Here is a 25,526-nt window from a genome sequence, read left to right on the forward strand (position 1 = left end):
TCAAAACTTTCCCTTACACTAATTAAGGGAGATTATGAATTAATTTTCTCTGTATTTCAACTGTTGACTTGAAATTGCCAAAAATCATGTGCCAGGGATGAATGAGCATGAAGCTTGTGGTTTATTTAGCTGATATGTTCCATTCCTGTATTGGAATGCAGATCAAGTCCTACTTCTGCTGAAGTCCTGAAATCTCTGCTGTCCGGGTGGGAGACCCACGATTGAGCTTCTAGCATGTGACTTTGTCTTGGTCGAACCTTGACTGTTGCTGGCATTTGGGGAGTGAACTAGTGGATGGGCAATCCCAATATCTTTCTTTCCCCATTAGCTTTGCTCTCATGTCCCTCTCTCCCTATCTTTCAATTTTTTTTAAAAAAGTTTTTTTTTAATATTCAGGTGCCAAAAAGAAAGAGGATATAATGAAATACTTCAGCAGTAATCCAAAATAGGACAAATAATTGAGAATTGACCCTTTTACCATATTAAGTCTGTTATTTGAGAATATTTAAATGCTTAGCATTGGTGATAGTGAAGGACTTTGGTGTAAACATTTTATGGGAATTAAAGTTTATAAAGGAGCAATTCAATGAAAAATAAGTAACAAAAATACCAGATTATTTAAGGTGACTTTTAAAGTAGCAATAATTTTTACTGTGTAAATATGTGTTTTTAAAGGACAGAAGTTTAATTGATATAAAGGAAACCACAGAAGAAATGCAGAAGACCAACAGTGCTATTTCAGTAAGCACAATTATCAAAATTTCTCTGCCAATCATTTTACTTAATATTACTTGTATTAAACTATCCCATTGTAATTATTTCAGAGTAAGAGAGAAATATTACGAAGATTAAATGAAAATCTTAAAGCTCAAGAAGATGAAAAAGGAATGCAGCATCACTCTGTTACTTCTGATATACTTCCTCATGAAGAGCATGAAAAAGAAAAGCCGATTTCATCTGATCGCAAAAAGTGGGAAGTAGGAGGTCAACTTGTGATTCCTTTGGATGAGTCAACACTGGATTCATCCTTCTCTGCAACTGAAAGTATGTGGAAATATGTTAGTATCTATGTGGTGTGACATACCCAAGAACTTGGAAAGTGGTCACTCTGAAAGGATCAACTCTTTAGAATGCTTGAGAGAGGCTGGGACAATTTAATATATTTTCCTCTGGGCGACTAGAAGTACCTCTCTCCCCTAGTGAAAAGTGGAGACTGGAAAAAACTATTTAGCTCTGTTAATAGCAAGTCTTTTTGGTATAAAAGTTAATAGTGTAAAAGAATGTCCTGGCACAATGGCTCAGTGGCTAAATCCTCACCTTGCGTGTGTGCCAGGATCCCATATGGGTGCCAGTTAGTATCCTGACTGATCCACCTTTCATCCAGCTCCATGCTTGTGGCCTGGGGAGCAGTAGAGGATGGCCCAAAAAAGCCGTGGGACCCCGCACCTGCATGAGAGACCTAGAAGAAGTTCTTGGTTACTGGCTTTAGATCAGCTCAGCTCTGGCTCTTGACTGCTTCTTGACAGGGTTTAGTAATTTCTAATTGTATTCCTGACATTTTTGAGTATCTAGATTTTATAATTATATTGAGAATGTTAATGTTTTTGCTTTAGCATGCGGTCAACCTAGTTTGGGTTAGCCATAAATTCCTGTACACCTTCTATAGTTCATAGTTCTAGTAATATTTTTCAAAGCCTTGTCAGTACTGTTGGACACCAACATGAACACCACTCCTTGATTAGACTATAAGAACCCCAGTGGCAGTCTGTTGGTTTGGTTTTCTAGCTTTTATATGCTGAAAAATATCAGATCCATGCTTGTCCATATGGAGGATAATCTCAGATAATAATAAGCAGCTTTATGAAGTCACTTTATTGTATTTTATTGGGTTTAGTATGACATGATGTTGTCTGGTTTCCTGAAACTCCTCAGTCATGTGGCCAGAAAGCTGAGGTTGTCTTCATTTGTTTATGCTAATGTTCTGAGGGCTGTGTGGCCAGACTTTAGAGAAACATAGTTCCAGGACTTGGCGCCATCCTTATAATACTGCATCTGTGTAAAACAGAAAGGAAGTTTCCCCTCCTCAGTTTTGTCTCCTTTATTATTTTGGTTTTCTCAGTTCCAGAGGATGTGTAAGAAAAGAGATAATAAAGGAAAGAAAAGTACTGAGGGATTTTTGTTGTTGTTCATGGGTCAGGAATTCCTTTCCCTGTTCTTTAGGCCAGAACAAAGCTTTTTCTAGAGCTCGCTAGTTTACCATCTGCTACCTGGCACTGGGAGTCTTATTGCACAGTCATGACTGGGAAATGCTGAATATTTCACCACTGGTTTGATGTACTTTGAATTTCTTTTTCAACAGTGTAGTTGCTGTTTGCTTTTAAAAGTATTTTTTTGTACAAAATTTTTTCTTAAACTGTATAATCTTGTAAATAATTTGTTTTTTTAAAAGATTTATTTATTTTTATTACAAAGTCAGATATACAGAGAGGAGGAGAGACAGAGAGGAATATCTTCCGTACGATGATTCACTCCCCAAGTGACCACAATGGCCAGTGCTGCGCCGATCTGAAGCCGGGAGCCAGGAACTTCCTCCCGGGTCTCCCACGTGGGTGCAGGGTCCCAAGGCTTTGGGCTGTCCTCGACTGCTTTCCCAGGCCACAAGCAGGGAGCTGGATGGGAAGTGGAGCTGCCAGGCTTAGAACTGGAGCCCATATGGTCCCTGGGTGTTCAAGGCGAGGACCTTAGCCACTAGGCCATCCTGTCGGGCCCTAATTTGGTTTTTGCTTCTGTTTTTTTTTCCGTGTGTGTGTGTGTACTGAAACTACCAGCGTATAATTTCAATAAGAATTGTTTTTTATTATTATTTGGAAGCTGATAATTGCAATAAATGAATGGAAGTGTAAGAAAATTTTCAGTAGACTGACAGTTCAATAGAATGAGAGTCCTTTTCATATGACTTTTTTTCCCTTAAAATTGACATCGTGTTCTACTTTCATTTTTATTTGCTTTGGAATTCATTGAGTTTCTTGGATCTGTGAGTTTATAATTTTTGTCAAATTTGGAAATTCTGCAGCAATCATTTCTTCAGGGTTTTTTTTTGTGCCTTTTACATCTTCTCCTTTAAGAGCTTTAATATTTGTGCCGTACGTCAGTGATACTGTATAAATTTTTTAAAAAATTTTTTTGTCTGCTGAATTCTGGATGGTTTCTATATCTCTGTCTTTATCAAATCGATAACACTCTTTATGAAATAGCTAATTGATCATATCTAATATATTTTTAATTTTGATATTATACTTCTTATCCCTTGAATTTTGTTTTTTTTAAATCTTTGTCTACTTTTTTGATTATGTAGAATGCAATTATAAACACTGTATTAATGTCCTTGCCTGTTAATTTTAACATCTGCCTCAATCCTGAACCCACTTATTGATTGCTTTTTCTCTGCTATGGGTCGAGACCTTTGACTCTTTTGATTAAGTGCCAAATGTTTGGAGTTTTAACTTGTCAGGTATGAGATAAGAGAATACTTCATAAAGCTCATAGAAAATGGAATTAAGAGGTAAATTAATTTTTTGGTGCAAGTACTTGCAATCCATGCCTTGTGTGTGTGTGTGTGTGTGTGTTGTGTGTTTTCCAAGAACTTTTTGAAGTACTCTTGTATTTTTGTGTTTCTGTAATTACCCTGAAAATTTGTTCTGAAATGCAATTAATGTCTTGGACTCAGTTTAATCCATACATGACTTGTTTTTAATTTCTGTGCAGTGAAATCAGAGACATGTTTAGTCTAGTGCTATTATTTTGCTTATTCTTCACCAGAGAAATACTACCTTGTTCAGTACTCAATTGATTCACTAAGAATTATGAGGCTTCCAGTCTAGCCAACAGAAATAGGCACTACTACATGTCTTGTGTCCCCTGTATCTTTTTGGTTCAGTTCTTTCCTTGGGTAGTTTTGTCACACATTTGTTCTGTCACAGTAGTGCTACTTTCTGTAAATTCCTGGAATTCTCTTGCTTTGGTCTTCCAAGAATCCCATTTGTGGCTTCTGAACTAAGGCAGTCTGATGGACTCTATCTGGATACATTATTTGCAGTCTGGAAACTCTAGACAGCCATAGGGATCATCTCATTTTTTTTTTCTTTCTTTCTCAGATACACATATTATTTTGTCACCTGTCATCAGTTTGTTGAAACTTGTGTTTTCACTTGGTTGGTTAGGGACTAGTATAACCATGATAACTATGGCTACTCCATGACATCTTAGAATTGGAAGTTATTAAAACCAGTTTTTATGCACTATTATATGGATCAAGACAAAAGTTATTGATGTAGGAGTAGACATTTATTTTAGCAATTAAGATGCACATGTGCCACATCAAAACACTTAGATTGTTTTCTTGGCTCTAATTACTGATATCAACTTCCCACAAGTACACACTCAGACGCTAGTGAAAGCTCAGGAAATCGGATTCCTGCTACCCATGTGGAAAGCATTGAATATCTGCCTCCTGGCTGTAGCCCCTGGTTTCTGTAGACATTTGGAAAATGAACAAGCAGATGATCTCTGTTCTGTCCCTAACCCCAAATGCTGTTGCTTTTTTTTTAAATTTTATTTTTAAAATAATGATTACATGTTTGATTAGGGTAGGGAGGACCAAAGTTTAGGGAAAATTGGGTGAACTCATTGCTTCCAAATTTGCTACTTCTTGTTGTTGTTCCTGAAAGAAGGGCAGAGAAAAAAGGGAAACCACTCATGACTTTCCACATGTCCCAGTACCTAGGGATGAGGAACTCCCACCGAATATCAACCTAGTCACTCAATGTGTACATATTCTGAGGGTTCTGTCCAAGTGGCCATTTCACATATCTGAGGATGGTGTCATCTTCCCAATGTCCATTGGCTCCATTTGCCGAGATTGTTTTTTTGCTGTCATTGTTTGGGGTGATTGTCCAGTTTGTCCTGTTCTTGTTCTGCTATGGCACCAAATGAGCTGCCATATTCTCTTTTTACAACAGGGCCTGTGTCCGCTGCTCCACCTTTTTCATTAAGTAGGACATGTTCTTTCAGGTGAGTCCAAGTACCCAGGTCAGGCAACCCAAGCATCACTGGATACCGCTCTTCTTGGGCTTACAAACCCAGCACTCACCTAGTAGGCAGGCCCCAGAATCTGGGCCAACTGACCCAGACCCCATCAGTTCCCTTGTCCCCAGGGCTCACAAACCTGGCACCCACCATGCAATTGGGCTCCAAGACTTGAGCCAAGCTACCTGAACCCTATCAGATCCCCCATCCCTGTGATTCATGAACCCTGCCCCTACTGGGCTCAGGCTTGCGTGACTCTCCACACTTCAGCCTCTGCAATCTTACTGCACAGTCTGGCCTACTCTATCCTTTCTTCTCTTCCAGCTCCTGTTGGTGGGTACTACAGCCTGTCCCAGCCCAGCCTGATTGCTGTCCTGGCCCTAATGTGAACTGGCTGGTGTTGTGGCTTGATTTGGCTCCTCCTGCCCCCTGTCCTGGTTATCAGATCTGCCAGTGGGTGTTATGTGCTGGCCCAGACTGGTCTATCCCCAGACCTGACCCATTTGTATGCTGGCGGGTTCTGTGTTCTCGTGTGGTCTGGGCTGCTCCTTGCCTTGCTTCTTGTGCTCATCTGCAGCGGCTACATCCCAAAGAAGGAGTTTCCAAAGCTCCTTCATTGACTCTCTGCCCAGTGGCAGTTGTCATGCACGCGAGTGGGTCCTGGCCCAAGTTAACTTTGTCCTCTTCCTGTCCTAGCAAGAGGAGTGGTCTTGCTCAACCAGCCACACCCATTCTGGTTCTTGCTGTTGGATGTTGCAGTCCAGCAATACCTGATCCATGCCCAGACACAGGTTTCATGTGGTTCAGTGGGAGTCAAGACCTAGTCTCCCCTGTTCTACACCCACCCTGGCTCTCACAAGTACCAGTGGGGGCTGGAGTTAGCCCAATCTGTCACTTCACAATTCCTATGCACACCAGTGCCAGTGCAGTGTGTAGCCATATACAGTCGTACCTGCTGCCCCCAGTCCTACTGTCGTCCTCACCACTGGGAACCCCATCCCAGCTGGGGCACCACCTTTGTTCCCCAGAAAGGCCTGTTCCCATGCACAGTTCTTTGACAAGCCAGCAGATTGCAGTTCCACAGGGATGAGCCCACATTTCTCCCACAGATTTTACTCTCAGGCCCACTTCTCTCACTCTTGTTCTTCCCTCCACACCAATTTGGTGTCAGTCCCCTGCTTATATACACATGTCGTGGACTTGTCTATGGAAGTCCCTCAGCTGTAATTCCTAATCTGGGCATAAAACCAAAGGTCATCTCTCACCAACACCTGTGCAATCCCATCATCCTCCTGTAAATCAAGACTTTCTAACTGTAGGTGCACTTCCGGGCAACCCAAGGGTCTTCACCCAGCACCTCTGTTGCCCAGGAACTTCTTGGGGAAAGCACAGATCCCGGCTAGAAGCACCCCTGCAGGTCAAAAAACCTAACCACCACGATGGGATGTTTCTGGAGGCCCGCTGAGCTTCCCTCCCACAGGGAGCCAGTCTGCTCAGCTGTACATAATTGTGCTGGGTTTGAAAAGTCTCCAGGCAGGGCATCTTGAAGGCCAGTAGGAGTTCCTTTCCCCCAAGGCAACTACATGGCCTGGCTACAGGCACCGATGCAGGTAACCCAAATGCTTCTTAGAAAAAAATGTTTTAAAGTTCTGAAGACCTTAACTAAGTTACTGGAAGGTTAGAAAGAGTACTTTATAAAAATTCATGGAAAATTTGTATTATAAGAAAGATTTACCTGGATTTCAAAATATTTTTATGGCAAAATTAATTTTTAATTCCATTTTCCACAATATGTTTTGAAATTCCCTTGTATGTATATATATTGAAAAGTACAGTTCAAAAAAGGTATATATTTTCTCTTATTTATACTATGTATGAAGTTATATTGTACTTTTCTGGACCTTATTTTTACTGATACATATATTTTCTATTTATTTATGTAAAGTGAATAGATTTCATATTTTCTGCCTTACAGGTTTAGAAGTGTAGCAACACATCACATGCTATCACCTCTCCTTCCCTGACTCGACCTTTTATTCTTCCCTAATTTTACAAGGGCAGAGTTGTATTTCACTTTATAGTTATAAGATTAACACTTCAAGAGAAAAATATCAACACATAGCAAGTTAGAAGAAAAAGATAGAAAAGAAAATCTTACTATTCCTCAGGAATGTGAATTAAGGCTGTAAAAATAATTAAATCCCAATGCATTAATCTTGCTCACACTGATTACCTTTTTTTGTTTACTTGTTTTTATTTGAAAGTCAGATTTACAGAGAGAGAGAGAGAAGCAGTGACAGATAGAGAGATCTTTCACCTACTGATTCATTCCCTAAATGACTGGTATCAGAGATTGGCCTGTCCAAAGCCTGGAGCCAGGAGTTTCATCCAGAACACCGGGGCCCAAAGATTTGGCTGCCCTCTGCTGCTTCCCCAGGAACGTTAACAAGGAACTGGATCAGAAGTGGAGTGGTTGGCACAAGAACCAGCTACCCCCAGTTAAATTCTGTTTATACTCTGTATATTAGTTATCACAGAAAGCATGTTTGTCTTTTTGGAACTGATTTATTTGATTAAGTATCATGATTTCCAGTTGAATCCATTTAGTTGCACAAGACAAGATTTCACTAAACGTAATGAGTTGCAGTTGTATCCTTTGTATTGTAAAAACCAAGGTCTCATTCTTTGATGTCTGAGTAGCATTCCATAGTGCATTACATATGTATGTATATGTATATATGTATGCTGCATTTTCTTTATCTAGCCATCAGTTGATGCGCATCTGAGTTGCTTTCATATCTTAGTTATTGTGAATTGAGCTGCTATAAGCACATGGTTATAGATAATTTTCTCATAGTGCTGATTTCCTTATAAATGTTTCCTATAGTTCTTTTTAAAGCACTACGTGAAAAATTCCTGTATTCTTTTTTACATTTGTGTAACTAACTTTTCCCAGCATCTTATGAAAATTTTAAAACATATGGCAAAACTGAAATAATTTCACAGTGAATACTTTATAACTTCTATTTAAATTCTACCAATAACATTTTAGTATGCTTTTTTTTAAAAGAAAACTTATTTATTTATTTTTATTGAAAAGGCAGAAATGCAGAGAGGAGGCGAAACAGAGAGGAAGATCTTATGTCCTTCGATTCACTCCCCAAGTGGCCACAGTGGCCGAAGCTGAGCTGATCTGAATCCAGGAGCCAGGAACTTCTTCCAGGTCTCCCACGCGGGTGCAGGGTCCCAGAGCTTTGGCACCAAGGTCTTGGGCTGTCCTTGACTACTTTCCCAGGCCACAAGCAGGGAGCTGAATAGGAAGTAGAGCAGCTAGGACACAAACTTGCTAGGACACAAACTTTTGTAGGATCCTGGTGCATACAAGGTGAATTTCTTTAGCCATTAGGCTACCATGCTGGGCTCTTTAGTTTACTTGTTATGACACATGTAGGTAGCTATGTACCCTTGTATATATCTTATTGTTTTGATGAAGCTCAGAGTAACCTTTGAACATTGCTACACATTTCCCTAAGTACTTCACAACATACCAGCATTAATTGAAGTTCACTTTTTTGTCAAAAGGTTTTTTTTCTTGTATGTCCAATTTGCAAATGATGCATACATCATTTGCTCCTAGGCTCCCATAGGCAGCTTTTTGTTAATTTTTTTCTATTTTAGATTGATTTGCCCTGTTATGGAACGTGTAAGCAGATTCTAACTGTTTGTACTGTTTTGTATCTAGTTTTATTCTCTCATCATAATGACTTTCAGAATTCATCTTTGTTGTAATTATAGTTTGCTCCTTTTTAAAAATGTGTTTAGTATTTACTTTGTTGATTTTTTTTCACCATGAGTGTGAGGTATCTTTTTAAAGATTTATTTTTTTTATATTGGAAAGTTAGGTATATATAGAGGAGGAGAGACAAAGAGGAAGATCTTCCATCCATTGATTCACTCCCTAAGTGATTGCAATGACCAGAGCTGAGCTGATCTGAAGCCAGGAGCCAGGAGCCACAAGCTTCTTCCAGGTCTCCCAAGGCTTTGGGCCATCCTCAGCTGCTTTCCCAGGCTACAAGCAGGGAGCTGGATGGAAAGTGGGGCCTGCTGGGGTATGAACTGGAGCCCATATGGGATCCTGGCTTGTGCAGGGCTAGAACCTCAACCACTAGGCTACCATCCAGACCCATGTTATGCAATATATTTTTATACTTATATTCCCCTCTCATTCTTTATGTACCTATATATTTAATTCTTAAAATTCTATTTGTTCATTATATATATTTGAATATAAGAGCAACAGAGAGAAAAACAAAGGGATCCCATGAACTGATTTGCTCTCTAAATACCAGAGCTGGGCCCAGCTGAAGCCAGGTTCCAGAAACTCAGTCTTGGTCTCCCATATGGTTGCAGGTACCCACATACTTGAGTCATCACCATACTTCCTGGGGTGCACATTAGCAGGAAGTTGAAATTGGAAGTATTACAGCTAGAATTCAAATCCATGAATTCTGATGTGAGACCTGGGTGTTCCAAACAGCATCTTAGTGATTGTGTAAACTCCTCCCCCATGTGGTTTCTTGAAAGAAGCATGTTTTGGGTTCGCTTTTTAAAACTACTATTAAAATTGTTTACATGGTAATTTTTGACCATTTGCGTTTAATGATTATTGATTTGGTTTTATTTAAATATATAATTTTTATTTGTTTTATTTGTCCCATCCTTTCTTTCCTTTCCCTCCTGTTCTTCATTGTGGGGGAGTTAGTTGAGTCTTTCTGTGATTCTGTTTTATCCCTGTTGTTGGCTTATTAGCTAAAACTTACTATTCTGTTATTTCAGTTTTTGCTTTGGAGTTAATTATGTGTGTGGATATATTTATATTTATCACATCCAATTTCCAATGATTTATTATGTATGCTTCACTTGTAGTATAAGAATGTTACAACAATGTATGACTACTTAGGCTTTTCCCTTCTAGCATTTGTGCTATTGATCTGGGATTTTGTTTTTCTTTTTTCTAGCCATGCCACAAATCCCGTAATGTTTCAAGCCATTTATCTTTAAGAGGGTTTAAATAATAAAAGAAATGTTCTTTTTCTTTATCTATTCATGTAGTTAACATTTCCGGTGCTCTGTATTGTGTGTGTGTGTGTGTAGACTATGTTTTATTTATTAGTATTTTTATTTTGCTCGTCATATCCCCTGTAAGATTTCTTGTAGTACAGGCCTGCTGGTGATGAAGTTTTTCAACTTCTGTAAGTCGCTAACAGTTTTTATCTCATCATCTTTTGCTTGCATACAGAATTTACTGAATACAGAATTCTGAATTGACTTTTCATTACTATTTTAATGACATTGTTGTGCTGTCTTCTAATTTACATTACTTGTGATGGGAAGTCTTCCACATTTTTATTCATAGATCTGTTCCTTTCTTTGTGATTTGACTATTTTTCACTAGCTGTTTTCAATTTTTTTTCCTCATTGCCATGGTGAATTTGATTATAATATCTTTTGCTATCAATTTCATCAAGTTTGTTTTACTTGAGTATATTCTGTTTTACATGTTTTTCAAAATTAGTTCCCTGTTGATAATCATTTTGGTTATCCAAATTTGCATATACTTATTTCATGGAACAACTGGTCTACAACATTATCATTATCTTTTTGCTTATTCAGTGTCTATAACTTGATATTTGATAATACATGAAATTGTATTCATTGTGTAACTGCTCAGTATCTATATGCTTTATGGACTATTCCTGATTATCCTAACAACTCAAACAGCAGCTGGTAATTTGTTACTCTTTGCTTCACTAAATTTTATTAAAATGACTTTCCAAATTTTATTTGCAAGAGTATCACTGACCTCCTTATGATATATCGGACAAAATAAGACAGATTTTCTTAGAACTTAGAACTCAAGTTCCTCAGCAACTTAACCCTGATAAACATTCATCTAAATGTTTGTTTTATATATGTTGTCTGTCATATAGTCCCTTTTTTTTTCTTATGAAACACTCATTTGGATAAAGAATGCAAACTCTTCCATACAGTGAAGTGCTCTTATTATTTCCTACTACTGAGAACTATTTCTTTGTATTTTCTTGGTTTCAGAACATACAGTGGGAGAGGTTATTAAATTAGATCCTAATGGATCTCCAAGGAAAGTCTGGGGGAAAAGCCCAACTGATTCTGTTCTAAAGATACTTGGAGAAGCTGAATTGCAGCCTCAGACAGAACTATTGGAGAACTCCATTGTTAGAGATGGTAAGCATTTCTTTTTCCACATTAGAGGTAATGTTAGGGGCAAGAATTGTGGTGCCGTGTTTTAAGCTGCTGTCTCCAGGCAAGCTTTTAATATGATTATTGGTTCAAAGATCAGCTATTTTACTTCTGTTCAAGCTCCCTGCTAATGTGCCTGGATCCCTGCCACCAGTGTAGGAGACCGATGTGCAATTCTTTGCTCTCAACTTTGGTGTGGACCAGCCGTGGCTGGTACAACTTGCAGATTAAACCAATGCATGGATGATCTCTTTTTCTGTCACTATAAATATGTCATTCAAACAAATAAATGCTTTTTTTTAAAATTAAATAACATTATTATTTCAGTTGAATTATGCTTTATACGAGTTTTTCATTTTAATTGTTTATAATAGATTATTGCTATGTTGTGCGATGATTAAGATGCTGCTTGGAATGCATGTATCCCATACAGTGATGCTTGAGTTTGGGTCCCAGCTTTAACCTGATTCCATCTTCCTGCTAGCGTGTATGCTGAGAGGCAACAGCTAGGGCAGAAGTACTTGAGTTCCTGTCACCCAAGTAGAAGTCCCAGATTGAATCCTGAGCTCCTGGCTTTGGCCTGGCCAAATCTCAGCTACTGTGGATTAGCAAATTACTAAATGGACAGTTCTCTTTCTCATCTCTCTCTTTCTTCCCTCCTGTCTTCCTCTCTCTCTTTCTCTTTCTTCCCTCACATCTGTCTCTTACTTCTTTGCCATTCAAATTTTAAAAAGTAAAAATATACTTAAATACACCTAAATATTATATATTTGAAATTTTTATTTTTTATTTTTAAAGGCAGAGAGGAGGAGAGAGAGAGATCTTTGATTTGCTGGTTCACTCCTCTAATGGCTGCCGTGGCTGGGACCGGGCCAGCCTAAAGCCAGAAGTCAGGAGCTTCTTCCAGTCTCCCACGCAGGTGTAGGGCCATCCACTTGCACTGTCTTCTGCTGCCTTCCCAGCTGCAGGGAGCTGGCTCAGAAGAGAACAGCTACATCTCAGACGGGGACCCAAATGGAATGCCGTCATTGTGGGCCGAGGTTAATCCTGCTATGCTATGGTGTTCGCCCCAGACTTAAAGTGTTTTGAAGATCAGTTGATTTTTTTTTTTTCAGTCCTTATTAGGTGAAGAAGAATTATATATTCTGGTGCTGTTGTCCTAGTAGTGGTCCTGAGTTTTGACCTGACATGTCTTAGACAGAATCTAAAAAAGACGAAAAAAAAAAAGAAGTATGTGAGTCGAGGGAAGGATAAGTCAGAATACTGTTCATGAAGAACAGACAGAACAGTGCCTCCATAGACTGACTAAAAGATATCTGTAGTTTTGTTGAGTTTTGCTATCACAGCTGTGCTTAAATTAAAATGTTCATGTATGAAATAGGCATTTTCAGATTTAACAGCATGTTCAACTGATGAGGAAATTGAACTGGTTTTCTTCATTTTCAGTTACGTCTATGCATGAATTCCTTTTTGTGTCAGTTGTGTGCTCTTTCTCTCTACATCAGTTGCTCTTTTTCTCTTTCCTTAAAGATTAGGATCTGAATACCTGCATCTAATAGGAAAATAATGTGAGAGGCGAGACTGCTGATGTGATACACAGTGGAATTAGCCAGATGTGAGGAATGGTAGCCTGTGACACAGACCTAAGTGCGTGTTACAAAAGTGGTGAAAGTAGATTGCTAGGTCCTTATTAAGGGTGAATCTCTTGACCATTTATCTTTCTTTTACTTTACTTAATCTTGTAGGAAAAACAATTTAAGTAAAAAATTTATTTATCCATTTGTTTGGAAGGGGTAAAAACACAGTTTACATATTTATAGTTAATTTGTTTATACTCGTACCAAGAAATTCATCTATTTGTATGCCATACACTAATCAAAACCTAAAATATTGGTAATTTAATATTTTTACTCTTTAGTCTGAGTTTATTTTTAAAATGTCATGGAATTTTTTTAGGAAACAAATGCCATTAATTGTAAGAATTCTTTTGATTAATAAAAAATAGTTGTAGATTATTTTGTAGAATGAAAATTCAATATACTTATGTTCATAGGAAGCATTACTTTAGAAATATCAGATTCTTATTCCTTTTATGTAAAATTTTTATTGCTTAGTTATATGGAATTTTGGTTAATATAATATGTAGCATTTGGAGTTTGATCTAACAGTTCAGACACCAGTTAGACTCAGGTGTCCATTTTGGAGTGCCTTGGCCTGAAACCCAGTTCCAGCTAGTGCCACCAGCTTCCTGCTGATGTTGGACCCTGAGAGGCAGCAGCAGTTCAAGTTTTATGGGGTTCCTGTCTCCCCCATGTATTTAGTTCCCAGCTCCAGCTACCCAGGCTATTGCGGACATTGTAGATTGAACCAGTGGAAGCAAATGCTTGCTCTCTTTTTGCCTTCAAAAAAGAATGAAAAAATAAATACTTGTTCTGTGTAAAAGAAAGACTCTTAGACCTAGGGCAGTAGCAAAGCAGCTAAAGTCCTTGCCTTATGTGCACTGGGATCCCATACGGGCACCAGTTCATAATCCGGCTGCTCCACTTCCCATCTAGCTCCCCACTTGTGGCTTGGGAAAGCAGTAGAGGGTGGCCCAAAGCCTTGGGACCCTGTACCCACATGAGAGACCCAGAAGAAGCTCCTGGCTCCTGGCTCCTGGCTTCAGAGATGCTCATCTTCGACAATTGTGACCTCCTGGAGAGTGAGCCAGCGGGTTGATCTTTCTCTTTGTCTCTCCTTCTCTCTGTAAATCTGACTTTCCAGTAAAAATAAATAAATCTTTTAACACATTAAGAAAAAGAAAGCCACAATAAAATACATTTATAAAGACTCCCATTTTCCATATTTTTAATCAATCTGTATGAAGTTGCAAATGAGAAATAATTTATTGTATAATTTTTCCTTTGTATATTTATTTTGTCAACTGTTCATGGAATACATATCTGCTTACATTATTATGTATCACATAGTAAAGCTACAAAGTGAAAAACAGTTCTCTCACAGAAAGAAGAAAAAATGATAATGTTGCATGAAAGGGTCAAGAGTGAAAAGAATGCAGAGTTAAAAGATATTAGAGAATTTTTTTTAGTAGTTCACTTTATCTTGACTAGGCCACAAAGTCTTCCTAGACTTATCATCTATTCTGTTTTACTTGTTAATATTTATGTAGGAGAAAAAATGCATCATGTTGCATTTTAAGACAAAGGAATTACAGTTATTTGTATCATGGAAATCACATGACAAAGTCTTTGTGAGATATGTGTGAGATACTCTGTGGTTACCAGTGAGGAGGTTTTACTTGATAAATCATTAACAATTTCTTGGGTTGGGCAAAGCCAAAGAGAGAGCAAACGATTTTGCAATAATCTAAGTGCTCTGTTTTTATGTTATTTTTTAAGGTTCCATAGATAGAGAGAATGAAATTCAAAATACTACATAATTCTAGAATATGCAGAAGACATGAAGATGTAGTTAGTACGTATGTGGGAGCAGCTTTGTTCTGGAAATGGAATGAGTTAGGTTCCAGTTCAGGCACTGGTACTTGCTCAGCAACCATGATGACGTTCCTCTGACTTTTTCAGTTTCTCCATGTGTACAGTTGAAACGCTAGCATCAGAGGTGGTTTTGTGTGCTAAATGAGACATGAACAGTAGTGTACTCTTAGTTTTTCAATCCTATGTTAATGTCTCTTTAGTCAGTTTGGTTGCTTGAAGCTCTTTTTGTAGGATTTCTTTAGAAGCAATGTATTTGAGCACGACACCCAGAGGTTTTTCTTGTTCATAATAGTTTATATTAAGACTTGTTGTTAAAGGTCAAATTGGCTGAGTGCAAAACCCTTTGCATTTTTTTTCCTGAGTGCCTTAATATGACTCCATAGTATTCTGGCATAAAGCGTACCTGTCAGAAATTTTCATGATAGTTCATTTTCTTTCACTTTAAAGTGACTTAATCTTTCTGCTTGGATACTTACAGGATCTTTTTCCTTAATATCCAAGGATTTCTTGAAATGTATTTTGTTACTGGTATATTTTTCTAGTACGTGGTGTGTCCTCTTTAAAAGCTGACTTCTTTTCAGAATTGTTGTAAGTTCATAACCAAATTGAATGGAAAGTACAGAGATTTGCCAAGTACTCCTTCCTTCCACATTCAGCGTCCAACAACATAGTTGCACATTTGTTAGAGTCGGTGAACCAGCCTTGGCACACCATTCTCACCAGCAGCCAGTGTTCACATTACAGTTCACCCTTGCAAAGATAATGTGTAGTGCCATGTACTCTCCATTATGGGATCAAGCACAACATTTTACTTAACTAAAATCACCCAATGCCTTTTTTTCTGCCCAACCCTCCCTCTTTTGCCCACAAATCCCTGGTAACCCTGGGTCATTGTAGTATTTCTAGGCTGTGCTTTTTCTGGAATGTTGTAATGTTGTTGTATGTCTTCATAGTTTATTTCTTTTAGCAAGAAAGGCAAATAATTGAGTATGTACTTCACAGTTTATTATCCATTCTACTACCAAAGGAAATCTTGGTTGTTTCTGTGTTTTGCAGTTGTGAATATAGGTTGTAGAAATATCCATGTACATGGACTAGCATGGTGGCTCAGCAGATTAATCCTGCACCCTGTGATGCCAGCATCCTGTATGGGCACCAGTATGTGTTCCAGCTGCGTTCACTTCTGATATAGCTCTCTGCTTAGGGAAAGCAATGGAAAATGGCCCAAGTCCTTGGGCCTTTGGACCCCTGTGGGAAACCTAGAACAAGCTCTTGGCTTCAGATCTGCTTGACTCTGGCCGTTGTGGCCATCTGGGAATTGAACCAGTGGATGGAAGACCTTTTCTTTCTGTCTCTTCTCTCTGTAAATCTGTCTTTCAAATAAAATAAGTATTTTTTTTAATAAAAGAAATACTGGGCCTGGCGCAGTAGCCTGGTGGCTAAAGTCCTCACTTTGAACGCACCTGGATACCATATGGGCTCCGATTCTAATCCTGGCAGCCCCGCTTCCCATCCAGCTCCCTGCTTGTGGCCTGGGAAAGCAGTCGAGGACAGCCCAAAGCTTTGGGATTCTGCACCTGCTTGGGAGACCCGGAAGAGGCTCCTGGCTCCTGGCTTCGGATCGGCTTAGCTCTGATCTTTATGGCCCTTGGGGAGTGAATCAGTGGATGGAAGATCTTCCTCTCTTTCCTCCTCTCTGTATATCTGACTTTGCAATAAAAATAAATAAATCTTTTTTAAAATTTAAAAAAATAAAAGAAATATCCACATACAGATTTTTTTGTGTGAACATAAGATCTCAGGTCATTTGAATAAAAACAGAGGGACACAATTTTTTATTATACAGAAATAATATATTCACTATGAAAGAAACCAGCGAACTCTTTCAGAGTTGACTGTACCCTTTTATATTTCCACCTGCAGTGAACTGAGAGTTCCTGTTATTCTGCATCCTCTCCAGCATTTAGTGTATCAGTGTTTTGGATTTGAGTCATTTTAATTGATGTCTAATGGTATCTCATTTTAATTGCAAATCGGTAATGGGGGCTGGGCCAAGTCACCACCAGGAGTTCACAACTTAAGCCTGGTCTCCCACATGGGTGTCTGGAACCCAAGTATTTGAGCCATGGCCTGCTATCACCCAGGGTGCACTTTAGGAAGAAGCTGAAATTGGTAGCGCAGGTGGGATCAAACCCAGGCACTCTGATGCGATGCAGGCTCCTCAAGCAATGTTAACCTCTGTGACAAACACCTACTGTAAAGCTGGTTTGTTTTTTTTTTTTAAACTGATCTGTCCATAATGTTCTCTAGTGCGTACCTTTAGGCTGTGTTGGGATTCTCTTGACCTGAGCTCTGTCAGGCACACTGTTGCTTCATTCTGCTTTCTTTTTAGTAGATTTATTATTGTATATGTCTGGAGAGTGTCAGTCATCCCTGTCTATGATCATGGAAAACAATTAATAAGAGATGTCTGACTGTAATTTTCCTGCTTCATATGGTACTTACGACATTACCATCAAAATTTTGCTGCCTTGGAATGAAAATAGGTTAGAAAGAATTCCCATTTTCTGGAATACTTTTTCCTTAACTATTTGAAAGAATTCACCTTTGACACCATGTGAATCCGGAGTTTTCTCTTTGAAAGGTTTTTTGTTTTGGTTTTGGCTTTTTCTCGATTGTTGGTGGCTTTATTTATTCTTTTTCTTTTTAATTGAAATTTTTTTCCTCTATTTTATTTTTAATTTTATGATGCAATTCCATAGGTTCTGGCATTTCCCCTACCCCTTTCCCAAATTTCCTCCACCCAACTGATTTTCTCCATACTATTATAATAGCATAATTCCTCATAAGCAGTCACAAGTCCATCACTATCCCAGTATCCCAAAACCACGGGTACAGACAGTGGCAGACAGTACAGCATTTGGAAGTTTTTTTTTTTTTTTAAGATGTATTTATCTATTTGAAAGACTTACAGAAAGAGAAAAAGATCATTTGCTGAATCACTCTGCAGATGGCTGTAACTTCTAGGGCTAAAGGCTGAAGCCAGCTTCTCATTTTGTTGAGTGACATTCTGTGAGGTTAATTTTATTTTCAAGCAGTTTATTTGTTCTTTATAATTAGAAATTTTTGCATTTATTTAAAATCTTAAGTCATCATGATATTATTCTCCAGGTTGACTTCTAAAAATCTTATTTTCCTTTCACATTTAAGCCTCAGTTTACTTCACACAGATCTTTAAATATGATATAATGGAAATTTTTTTTCAAATTTAATATCCGGTTCACCCTGAGCATGTAATTTTTTTAAAATAATTTTATTATTTTTTGATACAATTTAGTTGGCTGTGGGTTCTTCCCTTCCCTAAAATTCCCTCCCCTCCCCTTTATTCCCCAGCCATGTAGATATATCAAGTTATTCTCCCATATAGGAGAATAACTTTTTGTTGTAGGTTAATTCTTGAATCCTGGGGCCCTAATATAGGTACAGTGAGGATTAGGCCTTCGTTGTTTATGGGCCATACCAATAACAGTTATATGTGGACACTGTCTATCTCAGGTGGTTATAAACAATCCACCTTTTGTGGATAGTTAATGGGTTACATCACAAGTTCTGGTTACATTAGGTACAAGTAAGTATGAAGTACCTTTGATTAACATGGAGTAAGACTCACATATGATATCTCTAGATTTGACATCATATTATATTAGAGCAAACATATGGTATCTGACCTTTTGGGGCTGGCTCGCCCTGAACATTTAATTTTTTAAATATTTTTTCTTTGGAAATCAAAGTTTGCAGAGAGAAGAGAGAGAGAGATCTTCTATTCACTGGTTCGTTTCTCAAATGGTCTTAACGGCCAGAGCTGAGCTGATCCGAAGTCAGGATCCAGGAACTTCTTCTAGGTCTCCCACATGGGTGCAGTATCCCAAAGACTTGGGCCATCCTCTGCTGCTTTCTCAGGTCGTAAGCAGAGAACTAGATCAGAAGTGGAGCAACTGGGATGCCAGCCTGTGCTCGTTTGGGATGCTGGCCCAGCAAGGCAGAAGATTAGCTTGCTGTACCATCATGTTGACCCCACCTTATAACATTTATTAAAAAACATCATTTCCCTGTTACTCTGCAATGTTATTTGTGTTGCAGATCAAGTATCTCTATATGTGTTTCTGGGATCTATATTCCATTGAACTCTGTTCATAATTGTGCCAGTATCATACTAATCTTAATTATTTCCGTTTTTAATCTTAAAATTCATAGATACTCCCTTCTTATCTTGTTCATCAAGAGTAATCTAGCTAGTCTTAGTACTTTGTAAATTCCATATAAATTTTAGGATGGATATATCAAGATAACTTTTTTTGTTTTATAATACAGCTTAATAGGCATTGGGGTCTCCCCTACCCTTCTCCAAGTTCCCTTCCCTTCCTTCTGTTCTCCCCTCCAGTCTTACAGTGGGTGTTTTTCATGAATTTTCACAAGTCCATCATGCTGCCACCTAGGTGTCTCCCAACAATGTAGGAGACCATCAGTCATTTTGTTGTGAGTCCATCCCTGAACTGCATGGATAAGGACTTCTCTCTATATTTCCACCTATGAACATACTAATTTCTGTTACATTTGACAAGGAGTATTTTGAATCTGTAAGTAAGAGGACAACTGAGTTTTACAATATTGACAGTTTTGATGCATGAATATGTATATCCTTCCATTTATGTAGATTTTTATTTCTCTCAATAATAGGCTATAGCTGTCTCCATAGAGATTTTTTAATTTAAGTAGATTTTTTTTATTTGTTACTTTATATATTTCATTTAGTAGCTGTGGCTGATTTATAAAGCTGGATGTAATTAATTTTTGTCTGTTGACTTTGTATTCAGCAACTTTAATGAAGTTTATTAATTTTAATCATTTATACATAGGTTCAGTGATTTATTGAGTAACCAGTGAGTAATGATAATCTTATTTCTTCTTTTCCAATTCTTATCCCTCTTGCTTTTTTCCTTCCGTTCTGTGGTGGTCAGGACTCTAAAATTTTTGAATAGGACTTAAGACAGAAGTATCATGTTCCTGATATAAAAAAAAAAAAAACACATTAATGTAAGAATTTTTTGAAAATACTCTGTTAGAATAAGCCATTGCTTTCTGGTTTGACTATATACAGTTATTGAATGACAGACCCCTTTTCTGAGTCAGTTGAGATATACTTTGATATTTGTCCTTTATTAATGTGGCCAGTTACATTGATTGATACTTGTATATTGTAAGGGCATTACTATTATTAATTATTGCCAGTGTTATAAGCTGTGTATTTCACAGGTTTCATTTTTGGTTTTCTAATGTTGATGAATTTCTTGTGTTGAATTCTGTTAACATTTTGACTTGCTTTGTAAATTGTCATTCATGGTTTTTATTCTTTTTATAATCCATTATCCTGTTTTTGCCATTTTAATGGTTCTTTTTTTGTGAGTGTAGCATACATACCTAATCTTCCCTTCTTTTCCCATACCTGCCTCTCTATAAAAAGTGTAAAATTTTATATTAATATGCTTCATTGAATTATTTTAGTAAATCTATGAAGTTTTATTCCTGGACATTTATGTATAGGTTCTGTTACCATCAATAAGAAAAAGTTCTGTATCCTATATTCTGAGAATCTCCATTCCTGTTGCACTTTTTTGACCATATAAAACAATCTTCAATCAATAGTAATGATACTGTCTGTTATTTTTATTTCTGACTTTAAAAGGCAGTGTGTTTTAGCAGAATACTGAGCAAAAACAGATTTCACCTCTATCACCGTCATTTTATTATGGCAAGAACAATTGAAGATCAATGAAAGGAATGATTTCAGAACACTTGATGCATCATAAATCTATTTTCTATTGTCAAGAAATACAGTATTCTTAACTCACAAATACCTTTACACAACTTTTAAATCTAAAGTTAGCAGAAACAAGACTGAACATTTCTTGTTAATCGAGTGTTAACAGAACATATGGTCTACTTGGTTTTGGAGATAATGAATTGAAATTAAGTTCAGTAAGCAGTGTTTTTGTCCATTCATTTCAACCACAAATGTACAAATACAGTAGATAGAAACTAGAATTTGTACATTGTTGGAATTTTACCATGGGAATAGAATGAGGTAAATCAGGGAGTTGAGGATGTATACAAGAGAATAACTAAGAACTTTATGGATTTTAATGTGGATGATAGAGAAGATCTGGCAGGAACTCAGTGCATTGTAGGTACAAGTTGCCTCAGGGCGAAATAAATTGAAATCTATGATGTTAGAAATTACAGGGTGGGGTAATTTAACACTGAAAATTGAGGTACTCCAATAAATAACAAGATGTCTAAGATACAACCATACAAGACTGACTATACAGAAAAGACAGAAGTAGGATAAAGATTAGTGAACTGAATGACCTAGATTTGGAAAATATACTAATATAACTGTAGATATCTTCTAATTAGTTATGTGGAAGTTAGGTTGTGATGAACTCTTTGATAAATGAATGAAATGACCTGGAGGTGGAAAACTGTGGCAAATTGTTCTGAGGGTTATTGTTCAGTCCTGGCACCAATTAAAAGCTTAGAGAGTTTCAGAGCAATATAAGTAACAATAGCTAATAATTAAAAAAAATACTTTTCTGATATTTATATATTAATTTTGTCAAAAGGAAAAATGTAAACCATGTTAACTGTTCAAGAAATCATGTCCTATTGAAATGAAATCTCGCCATTATATATCTTAATCACTTATTATTTTCTAGTATATTATATAATTAGCAATTACCTATAGCAAGAATACAGTTTTTGAAATTTACTCTGAATGTCATTAAAAGTGAAATTCAAGACATATTAAGAGCTAGCATGATTTTTTTTATTTTTCCATATTTACAGAGATTACTCCTGAAGGGGATGAGTGCAAAGATTCAGTTATTGGAGAAGAAAAAATGCGGTGTATTTCACAGGAAGTAAATACATCAGCTGTTGGTTCTACTCTTGAGACAGAAAGTTCAAAGTTTAGTGTGACTTCCCTACAGCCAAGAGAAAATTTAGAAGGTGTGTTTTGTGGATCAAAATGAGCCATAATTGGTTCAATAGTGCCTTAAAATCTTATGAACTGGCCTTTAATAGCAAAATCATAAATACATATGTGTATGTTTGTAAGGAATTCATCTCAAATTAGTTTCAATATTAACTCGCCTTTTTTAAAAAAAAATCCCTGCCTAACATATCACCTCAAACTTTGTTTTTATTGTATTTCATAATCTTACATATCAGAAATTAAGATAGGAGTTGACTAATGTTACTTTGATCAACTAGGCTGGTCTGAAGGGTCCAGGATGGCTTCATTGCTGTGTTGCAGTATGTATGGAAGAGTTGGAGCTAATTCAACTCACAGCCTCTTGGTGCTGTCTTGGGACCATTCTGTGCACTCTTGACAGCAGGATAGTCCAGCTTCTTATATTGGCACAGGGCTCAAGTAAGAGTTTTCCCCTGAGAAATCAGTCTCAAAACTGTCACCGTATTACTTCTCCCATACCCCTTAAGTCAAAGCAGCTACAGGGCAGCCTTGATTCAAGTGAGAACAAGACCAGCGCCCACCACTCAATGAGAAGAAAGTTAAAGAATTTACAGCACTTCTTAATCTGCCATAGTGTACCTGTTGAGCAGAAATTACTTGTATTTCTCCTACATATAAAAGGTATACACCCTTCAGAAAGCCTCGCTGCGTTATGTCATTAGTTCAGAGTCTAGAGTGAAGTTATCAAAGGAAGGCTTGTGTGCCAGTTGCTTTACTCAGGGACAACTCTTGAAAGTGTTCTTTGTCCAAAGATCAGTGAGTAAAAATACATTACAAATACGTTACCCGTATACTTTGTATACGATGGTGAAATAGGCCTAGAGACCCCTTTTCAAAAACAGGGAAGAAACTAGGGAAGCCCATAAAAGTCATTGGTCCATAAAATTTCTGAAATCCAGCCAGAAGTATTGTCAGCCTGCTTTTTGTGCAGCAAACGGTGGTACCTGCAAGGGTGGGTGGTGCTCTGCTGAGTTTTGTCTTTGCTTTTCAGTGCAAGCTGGTGGTGTTTCCACAAGCAAATAACTGTGTGGGGTGTGTATGAATGTATGAATGCATTCACTGCATTTGACAAAAGCCATTCATGTTTATTTGGGCAGGCCTTTCTCTACCTTCTGTTGCCTGTGAGGATGGTGAGAGAGAATTCTTAGAAATCCATTTGGCAAAATAGATATGCAAAGCATGCCTTTAAATCTTTCAGTGCTGTAACAGAAGGTCTTCTGGTCTTACCCTTGATTTTACCTTTACCTTGGGCCACGGTTTACTGCCTTGAATTTAATCTTTGTGTCAAAGGCTTGTCTTCCTTTGAGAATCATTTACTGCCTGGAAGAAGTTATCCTAGATCCTTTGTATCTGTTCTTAATTGCACTTATGATCAAAACACTTCTTTATTCAATTAATCTTTCTCATACCTTATCAGGGCCTGCCAGAAGATGGTTACTGGTACGTTCAGTGTTCTGGTTTGATAGCTCCTCAGCTCAGCCACTGAATCTGTAAACACGTTTTTATCTTCCTTTTTATTACAGGAGTCATTTTCTGCCTCTCTATGAAAATCCGTTTTTCTCCAGCCTTCAATACCCCTTTTGGCACTGGTCAGTCTCACCAATAATCTTGAAATCTTGGTTGCCCAGTCCCAATGACAATGCACATGTTTTAGGCTTTCATGTCTGACCTTTTTTTTAAATACATAATTCTGCTTTAATGATCTATTGTTAGAAAGTAAATTACTCCTAAATCTTAGTGATTTATGAATACACTTTTACTGTATCTCACATTTCTGTGCCACATTGAGCAAAGTTCTGCTTCATCACTGTCAAGCCTGGCATCTTGGCAGAGCTCAGCCGAGATTCTGCTCCTTCAGTTTTTTGTCTCCAAGGGTTGCTATGTCTTTCCAGGGTATTTACATTTCTTTCATGATGACTTAGGCTTCAAGTTTTAGAGGTTCACTATGAAACTGCCATGGTATTGCTTTTACTGTGTTCGTTAAAGTCAAAGCAGTCATTGTTCTCTTTAGATAAGAGACCTTGCAACAGGTGACCTTGCATAATTCACTATAGTGTCTTAATTAATATTCATTAGAATCATAATTACTAGTATCTTTCATGAACTAAGTATATCAACTCACACCCAAGTATCTGTATTGAAACCTACTTCCCAGTGTGGTGTATTTGAAGGTAGAGCCTTTGTGAGGTGATTAGATCATTACATGGAATTAGAGTCATTAAAGGAAGAGGCCAGGAAGAGGCTCTGTGCTGTTTGCCATGTGAGGATACAATGAGAAAGATTGTCTTCTGCAAGCCAGAAAGAGGGCCCTATCCAGAACTGACCACGCTGGTAGATTCTGCAGCTTCCAGAATTGTTAGAAATAAATGTTGTTTCACCTGCCCATTTTATAATCTTCTATAACAGCCTGAACTAAGATTCTACGTTACAAAAAAGCAACAATGAAGTATATCATATCAAGCCTAATGCAGAAGTTGGCAGACTTTTTCAGTAAAGTGGGTAGTAACTACTTTTGGCTTTATAGGAAATGCAGTCATAGAGTAAGTTTATGAAATTAGAGTAAGTCAATACTGATGGCTTTAAGTACTACAGAACAGTTATTCGTTAAAAGATAAAATGTGGAAGAATTTTATCCACCAAGTGTTTAACTTTGTGTGAATGAACAAAAAAGCTATTTGAACAGAGTATTGAAAACTTTAAACATTGGACGATATCGCTTGTCTTTCAAACTAGCAATATGTATTTGATAAGTTTAAGAAGGGAGAGTAGAAATGTATGTGGAATCCAAGAGAAAAAATAGAGAGGAAATGCTATTGGCCTAAACAAGATAGTATTAATACTTTAATTAGAAAATAGAAAGTCAACAAATGAAGAAATAAACTTTTTTCTTTTTTTTAATCTTTTTTTTAAAGATTTTTTTTCATTTTGTTATATTTTTGACTATCTTTACATAGTTAATTAGGGTAAAAAGGTTCAAGGGCTACAGGAAAGTGCGTAAGACTATTATTTCCACATTGTTTCCTTCATGTATCTGAGGTAAAGGGGGATATTAAGGGAGAAGCCCCACCCAGTCTCCCATCCACCCCAGGTCCCTGATGTGGGGCATGCTCTGAGGGTCTTGCTCAAGTGGTTTTGATAGTTCACCAGTTATGAATTGCTGCCAATCCTGCCACTCCAAGCACGATGAGGTCATTGAAGAAATAAACTTTTCTCATCTATATTTACTTTCAGAAACTGTCAGATAGGTAAACAATGTATTACCATCAGAAAATGAGTTAGCACTGTGGTTATTAATTTTTTCCAATCTAAAAACTAGGTTTAGAGAACTCCAGTTATGTTTTCAAGAATTTATTGTAAATGTTTGCATTTTTTTGGCAGTTAGATTTTAAAAATGGAAGGTTTTTTTTAGTTATTTTGTAATACCGGTGATACTACCAGAGTTTCTTCCATATTTCTCTCTCTCTCTCTCTCTCTCTTTAAAGATTTATTTATGTATTTGAAAGGCAGGCAGTGAGAGATGGCAAGAGAGAGAGAAAGAGAGAGAGAGAGAGAGAGAGCGAGCTCTGTCTGCTTTTTAC

At 37.4% G+C, this 25,526-nt stretch overlaps 1 protein-coding gene across 8 annotated transcripts in view; it reads left to right on the plus strand.

Moving 5' to 3' along the window:
* The window catches only part of NEK1 (NIMA related kinase 1), a 132,462-nt gene that overhangs the window by 74,342 nt on the left and 32,594 nt on the right, over positions 1-25,526 (plus strand). For 5 of the 8 annotated variants that reach the window (XM_058670009.1, XM_058670002.1, XM_058670004.1 and 2 more), the window contains 4 exons: positions 676-741; positions 825-1,044; positions 11,197-11,349; positions 21,762-21,923. In XM_058670009.1, the coding sequence (XP_058525992.1) occupies positions 676-741; positions 825-1,044; positions 11,197-11,349; positions 21,762-21,923 (601 nt within the window). The remainder of the gene's footprint in view (positions 1-675; positions 742-824; positions 1,045-11,196; positions 11,350-21,761; positions 21,924-25,526) is intronic. The other 3 variants (XM_058670007.1, XM_058670006.1, XM_058670003.1) reach the window with 2 other exon arrangements.

Source organism: Ochotona princeps, chromosome 11, assembly GCF_030435755.1.
Source record: "Ochotona princeps isolate mOchPri1 chromosome 11, mOchPri1.hap1, whole genome shotgun sequence".
Lineage (NCBI taxonomy): Eukaryota > Metazoa > Chordata > Mammalia > Lagomorpha > Ochotonidae > Ochotona > Ochotona princeps.